The sequence below is a fragment of the Mustelus asterias genome, unplaced genomic scaffold, assembly GCF_964213995.1.
Source record: "Mustelus asterias unplaced genomic scaffold, sMusAst1.hap1.1 HAP1_SCAFFOLD_1756, whole genome shotgun sequence".
In the NCBI taxonomy this organism is placed as follows: domain Eukaryota; kingdom Metazoa; phylum Chordata; class Chondrichthyes; order Carcharhiniformes; family Triakidae; genus Mustelus; species Mustelus asterias.
The window spans coordinates 69,455-77,116 of record NW_027591701.1 but is presented as its reverse complement, the minus strand read 5'-3'; the positions used below and the strand labels follow the sequence as shown (position 1 = coordinate 77,116).

The window sequence follows — 7,662 nt, the reverse complement described above, 5'->3', positions numbered from 1 at the left end:
CAGTGACAGACCCATCCCCACCAGTACTGTACCCCAGTGTTATACAGTGACAGACCCGTCCCCACCATTACTGTACCCCAGTGTTATACAGTGACAGACCCGTCCCCACCAGTACTGTACCCCAGTGTTGTACAGCGACAGACCCGTCCCCACCAGTACTGTATCCCAGTGTTATACAGTGACAGACCCGTCCCCACCAGTACTGTACCCCAGTGTTATACAATCATTGACTTGCAACCAATAGGTTTCCACCCTGTCGTTAGTGTCATACCCTGGTTAATCTTCAATGCCTATGCCAATCCTTATCATGTGGAAGTCAGTGTGTTGTGCATTGCTCTCCCTCAGATTTGGTGTGCTTCCTATTTCCCGCCACGTGACAATCCGCAGCTGCAGGGTTACTCACATTGATGGTGAAGCTCTGCTGTGAATCGAAGTCACTGCCCTGCCGTGTCAGCGAGCGGTACTGTTGGTACATGTCGTCTCCCACATCCTGCAGCAACTGGCTCAGTTCCTGATTCACACTCACCAGCTTCACTTCAACCTTCTCGGCTGCACTCAGTGGCAAGGGGAGAGAGAAAAGGCACTCAGTAAATCCAAATGGCTACTGTTTCTAAGACAACTTGCCTGACAACAACCGCACTGCTCTGAAAAGGGTGGATCACATCTCAACGCAGAAGTTAATCGGAGTCAGGCCAGGTTCGTACATGTGTGGGAGACCCAGCTGGCAGCTCCCAAAACTGCAACCTCCACTACAGAAAAAGACAGGGGCAGTGGGCGTGCGTTCGGACATTGAATCTCTCACAGCCCATTTCTGCGTGTTCCATTACTATTGTTGGATCAAAACCATACATCATGCTGATTAAGCGGTGCCCGTGCCAGTGCCTTTGCAACATTGCAGGCAGTGGCCCAAGTGGTGTCCACCACCCATTTCAAGGGAAAATAGGGATTGACAGTAAATGCTGACTCTGCCAGCAACAACCTCAACCTGTGAATGCAAAGGAAATACCTGGCCACACTGGCTGATTCTTTGCTAGCTTGCACTAAGATAACCTTCTGCAACAGAAAGTCAAGTTAAATAAAAAGCCAACAGCTCTGATATGAAAGGAGTTTTCACCCAGATGGTTCAGTGCAGCAGCGAGGGAGCGCTGCCCCCTGCTGCAGCGAGGGAGCGCTGCACACTGCAGCAGCGAGGGAGCGCTGCCCCCTGCAGCAGCGAGGGAGCGCTGCCCCCTGCAGCAGCGAGGGAGCGCTGCACACTGCAGCAGCGAGGGAGCGCTGCACACTGCAGCAGCGAGGGAGCGCTGCACACTGCAGCAGCGAGGGAGCGCTGCACACTGCAGCAGCGAGGGAGCGCTGCACACTGCAGCAGCGAGGGAGCGCTGCACACTGCAGCAGCGAGGGAGCGCTGCACACTGCAGCAGCGAGGGAGCGCTGCACACTGCAGCAGCGAGGGAGCGCTGCACACTGCAGCAGCGAGGGAGCGCTGCACACTGCAGCAGCGAGGGAGCGCTGCACACTGCAGCAGCAAGGGAGCGCTGCACACTGCAGCAGCAAGGGAGCGCTGCACACTGCAGCAGCAAGGGAGCGCTGCACACTGCAGCAGCAAGGGAGCGCTGCACACTGCAGCAGCAAGGGAGCGCTGCACACTGCAGCAGCAAGGGAGCGCTGCACACTGCAGCAGCAAGGGAGCGCTGCACACTGCAGCAGCAAGGGAGCGCTGCACACTGCAGCAGCAAGGGAGCGCTGCACACTGCAGCAGCAAGGGAGCGCTGCACACTGCAGCAGCAAGGGAGCGCTGCACACTGCAGCAGCAAGGGAGCGCTGCACACTGCAGCAGCAAGGGAGCGCTGCACACTGCAGCAGCAAGGGAGCGCTGCACACTGCAGCAGCAAGGGAGCGCTGCACACTGCAGCAGCAAGGGAGCGCTGCACACTGCAACAGCAAGGGAGCGCTGCACACTGCAGCAGCAAGGGAGCGCTGCACACTGCAGCAGCAAGGGAGCGCTGCACACTGCAGCAGCAAGGGAGCACTGCACACTGCAGCAGCAAGGGAGCGCTGCACACTGCAGCAGCAAGGGAGCGCTGCACACTGCAGCAGCAAGGGAGCGCTGCACACTGCAGCAGCAAGGGAGCGCTGCACACTGCAGCAGCAAGGGAGCGCTGCACACTGCAGCAGCAAGGGAGCGCTGCACACTGCAGCAGCAAGGGAGCACTGCACACTGCAGCGAGTGCCACATTGTGCTCCAAACCCAATGCAGTTAGATGTCAGAGAACCACTTGAAGAGGATGAAGCAGCTAATTCCCCCGATACCTTGGCCAATATCCCTGCAAGTAGTCATTCACCTGGCTGCTGTTTGTGGGCATTAAAAGAAATGGCAGCTGTGGATCCCCACGTGACAGCAACAGCACGCTGTAGTTCTGCACATATTAGCTTCTCGCAGATGCCCCAGTGGTCATCAGGTGTCAAGTGACAACTAGGTTATCATTCACTGAAATGCGGTGACCCTGCAGTGCGACCCAACCACCAACCTAACAGCGCTTACATCAGCTTCAAACATACAGTGGGCACTTGGGCTTCGACAGAATGTTTTTTTCAAAGCAGGCAGCCAAAAGCTGCAGTCACTGTGCAGGAGGCCAGAGCCAGACAAGTGACCAGGAACTGTACAGTGCCCAGGGTGTCAGTGGCAGCTACACTAAGACCAACCATGCCCACAGCCAAAGATCAGTCTCACAACCACCAATGGATGCCACTGGATTCTTCAACTAAAGCTGTCCCATTCACACAGTTTTATCTTGCCAAGTGCGGGAGACAGCCTCTGCTGCTTTTCTGATTTACTAACTGCACGCAAGCCCTTTATTCTCTCCAGCTACAAGCAGGGCAGCCCTGACCTAAAACTTCCACAAATCAGCTCGCAATGTAGTCAGGAGCCTCCTGCCTGGCTAATCTTGGGCTCAAAAACCATTTTGATTTCAACAATGACACAACAAGACTTACCCTCATCGGGAGCATGATACGCTGACAGTGCATTCAACATGTCGTAGATAACTTCCTTGATGGTGTCAGGAATGGTGGGAAGTGGCGACGACTTCACTGGTGTCGTTTTGACCAGCTGCACAGCATTGGGGCCCTTAATGCGCAAATTCTCAAATTCATCGTCAGAGGCTGAAGGATCAAAGAACAAACAAACACTTTTACAGAAAGGGCCAGAGATTAGAGAACATACCTGGACCAGCCTCACTTCCCCACCCTCCGTCCATGTGCCTTGATTCGCTGAGTGCCCAGAAATCTAAGATCAGGCGCACACAGTTTCTGCAGAACTTACTTTGCTGAATCAATCAAAACGGACTGTTTTAAAAATGGATTCTTTCATAGAGTATGGGTGTTGCTGCCAAGGTCATCATTTGCTACTCCCGTCGAATCACCCGTCAGCTGAGAGGCGTCTCTCTCAAGGGCCATTTCAGAGGCACAGTTACGAGTCTACCCACATTGCTGAGAAAGTCTGGAGTCATGCATAACAGTCAGACAGGTTCAGAGCGGCAGATTTCCTTCACTACAGGGTATTAGTGAAGCTCTTTACAACAATCAATGGTAGGTTCATGGTGACCATCGATCAATCAGCTTGGTAGTGAGTGGAAAATAAACCCACCTCCCCCCACATCTCCATCTGTCACAGTTTACCCTCTGATTTCAGCTTCTCTGCCATTTGGCCATTCACACCTTCTATTCTCTCTATGGGCTGCCATTAGCAGCCTTTCCCCTGGTTTCTGTGGCTATGACTCATCTTTCATTCCCTCCCCCTGCAGTATAAATATCTACCACTTTCTCTGCCTTTTAGCTTTGACAAAGGGTCATCTGGACTCAAAACGTCAGCTCTCTCCTCTCTCCTTCCAGATGCTGCCAGGCCTGCTGAGATTTTCCAGCATTTTCCCTTTTGGTTTCAGATTTCAACATCCGCAGCAATTTGCTTTTATCCCACCCAGACACTTCCCTCCGCTCTATCCCCCTTAATCCCATGCATTTTCTGTTGTGGCTATTCTACCTCACCTACACATCTTTGAATACCATGGGGAAATTTCAAAAGGCTGTACAATATCCTGACATTTGTAGAACAGAAAAATATTCCATATTCACGGATCAGTGATAAGTCTCCTTCAGTTCAGAATGGGCATAAAATTATGGACTGTATCCCAATGCAATGCCAGACCAGTTCACTCCGAGCTAAACTGGATAGATTCCGTAAGTATGGGACCCTTATCTTAAGGTTCTTGGCTCTGCATTGTCTGACCTAATCCTATAAGGTTTTCCATAGGTTATGCAGTTCTGTTGCCAGTATCCTGTAAGCTTGGGTGTGCACCACTATGCCATTTACAGTGGCACAGTGGTTAGCACTGCTGCCTCACAGCACCAGGGACCCGGGTTTGATTCCCAGCTTGGGTGACCGTGCGGAGTCTGCATGTTCTCCCCATGTCTGCGTGGGTTTCCTCCGGTTTCCTCCCACAGTCTGAAAGATGTGCTGGTTAGGCGCATTGGCCGTGTTAAATTCTCCCTCAGTGTACCCGAACAGGCGCCGGAGTGTGGCCACGAGGGGATTTTCACAGTAACTTCATTGCAGTGTTAATGTAAGCCTACTTGTGACACTAATAAACGTAAAAAATATTTCTGGCCTTTTTCTGTTATCTTGAAAGCCCCCCTTTCTCTGATGCATCTTTTCATTATCTGTACAATGTGAGGTGCTGAGTATAGTGAATAATCCAAATCAATGGTGCAGGGGGCAGGGTTTCCAATTCTTGGATCATTGGGACCTCTTCTGGGGCAGGTGGGACCTGTACAAGAGAGACGGGTTACACCTAAACTACAAGGGGACCAATATACTTGCAGGGAGATTTGCTAGTGTTATTGGGGAGCGTTTAAACTAGATTTGCAGGGGGGTGGGAACCAGAGTGCCAGAGCAGATAGTGGAGCAGGGGTAAAAAGACAGGTTAGTTCAAGCAAAATCACAAATGGAAGGGTAGAGTGTGGTGGAAATAATCTTTTGAGGTGTGTCTATTTCAATGCCAGGAGTATTGTGGGGAAGGCAGATGAGCTGAAGGCGTGGATAGACACATGGAAATATGACATTATAGCCATTAGTGAAACTTGGCTACAGGAGGGGCAGGACTGGCAGCTCAATGTTCCAGGGTTCCAATGTTTCAGGCGGGATAGAGGCAGAGGCTTAAAAGGTGGGGGGGTGGCATTGTTGGTCAGGGAAAATGTTACAGCGGTACTCAGGCAGGATAGATTAGGGAGCTTGTCTACAGAGGCCCTATGGGTGAAGCTGAGAAACAAGAAGGGTATGACCACATTAATGGGGTTGTATTATAGACCACCCAATAGTCAGCGAGAATTGGAGGAGCAAATTAGCGGAGAGATAGCTGACAACTGCAAGAAACACAAAGTTGTGATAGTAGGGGATTTTAATTTTCCACATATAGATTGGGACTCGCATACTGTTAAAGGTTTAGACGGGGTAGAGTTTGTAAAATGTGTTCAGGAGAATTTTCTACATCAGTATATAGAGGTGCCAACTAGAGAGGATGCGATATTGGATCTCCTATTGGGAAATGAGTTAGGGCAGGTGATGGATGTGAGTGTGAGGGAACACTTTGGATCCAGTGATCATAATGCCATTAGTTTCAACCTGATTATGGATAAGGATAGATCTGGTCCTCGGGTTGAAGTTCTGAACTGGAAAAAGGCCAAATTTGATGAAATGAGAAGGGATCTGGGAAGTGTGGATTGGCACAGGCTGTTCTCTGGTAAGGATGTAAATGGAAAGTGGGAGGCCTTCAAAGGAGAAATTTTGAGAGTGCAGAGTTTGTATGTTCCTGTCAGGATTAAAGGCAAAGTAAATCGGAATAAGGAACCTTGGTTCTCGAGGGAGATTGTAACACTGATTAAGAGGAAGAGAGAGTTGTATGAAATGTACAGGCAGCAAGGAACAGATCAGATGCTCGAGGAGTATAAAAAGTGCAAGAAGCTACTTAAGAGGGAAATCAGGAGGGCTAAAAGAAGACATGAGGTTGCTTTGGCAGACAGAGTGAAGGAAAATCTAAAGAGCTTCTATAGGTATGTTAGGAGCAAAAGGATAATGAGGGATAAAATTGGTCCTCTTGAAGACCAGAGTGGTAGACTGTGTATGGAACCAAAAGAGATGGGGGAGATACTAAATGGTTTTTTTGTATCCGTATTTACTGAGGAAACGGGTATGGAGTCTACGGAAATAGGGCAAACTGGTAGGGAGGTCATGGAACCTTTACAGATTAAAGGGGAGGAGGTGCTCGCTGTCTTGAGGCAAATCAGAGTGGATAAATCCCCAGGACCGGACAGGGTATTCCCACGGACCTTGAGGGAAGCTAGTGTTGAACTTGCAGGGGCCCTGGCAGACATATTTAAAATGTCAGTATTCACGGGGGAGGTGCCGGATGATTGGAGGGTGGCTCATGTTGTTCAAAAAGGGTTCCAAAAGAAATCCGGGAAATTATAGGCCAGTAAGTTTGACGTCGGTGGTGGGCAAATTATTGGAAGGTGTGATAAGGGATAGGATCTACAAATACTTGGATAGACAGGGACTTATTAGGGAGAGTCAACATGGCTTTGTGCGTGGTAGGTCATGTTTGACCAATCTATTAGAGTTTTTCGAGGAGGTTACCAGGAAAATGGATGAAGGGAAGGCGGTGGATGTTGTCTACCTGGATTTCAGCAAGGCCTTTGACAAGGTCCCTCATGGGAGGTTAGTTAGGAAGGTTCAGTCGCTAGGTATACATGGGGAGGTAGTAAATTGGATTAGACACTGGCTCAATGGAAGAAGCCAGAGAGTGGTTGTGGAGAATTGCTTCTCTGAGTGGAGGCCTGTGACTAGTGGTGTGCCACAGGGATCGGTGTTGGGTCCATTGTTGTTTGTCATCTATATCAATGATCTGGATGATAATGTGGTCAATTGGATCAGCAAGTTTGCTGATGATACAAAGATTGGAGGTGTAGTGGACAGTGAGGAAGGTTTTCAAAGCTTGCAGAGGGATTTGGACCAACTAGAAAAATGGGCTGAAAAATGGCAAATGGAATTTAACGCAGACAAGTGTGAGATATTGCACTTTGGAAGGACAAACCAAAGTAGAACGTACAGGGTAAATGGTAGGACTCTGAAGAGTGCAGTTGAACAGAGGGATCTGGGAATACAGGTACAGAATTCCCTAAAAGCAACATCACAGGTGGATAGGGTCGTAAAGAGTGCCTTTGGTACATTGGCCTTTATAAATCGGAGTATCGAGTATAAAAGTTGGAGTGTTATGGTAGGGTTATACAAGGCATTGGTGAGGCCGAATTTGGAGTATTGTGTTCAGTTTTGGTCACCTAGTTACAGGAAGGATGTAAATAAGGTTGAAAGAGTGCAGAGAAGGTTCACAAGGATGTTGCCGGGACTTGAGAAGCTGAGTTACAGAGAGAGATTGAATAGGTTGGGACTTTATTCCCTGGAGCGTAGAAGATTGAGGGGAGATTTGATAGAGGTGTATAAGATTTTGATGGGTATAGATAGAGTGAATGCAAGCAGGCTTTTTCCGCTGAGGCTAGGTGAGAAAAAAACCAGAGGGCATGGGCTAAGGGTGAAAGGAGAAAAGTTTAAAG

At 49.5% G+C, this 7,662-nt stretch overlaps 1 protein-coding gene across 1 annotated transcript in view; it reads right to left on the bottom strand.

Annotated features, from left to right (window-relative positions):
- Positions 1–403: 403 nt before the first annotated feature.
- The window catches only part of LOC144488670 (E3 ubiquitin-protein ligase HUWE1-like), a gene marked incomplete at both ends in the record, with an annotated part of 64,049 nt that continues 56,790 nt past the window's right edge, over positions 404–7,662 (bottom strand). The window contains 2 exons of the mRNA XM_078206757.1: positions 404–549; positions 2,995–3,162. Coding sequence (XP_078062883.1) covers positions 404–549; positions 2,995–3,162 — 314 coding nt within the window. The remainder of the gene's footprint in view (positions 550–2,994; positions 3,163–7,662) is intronic.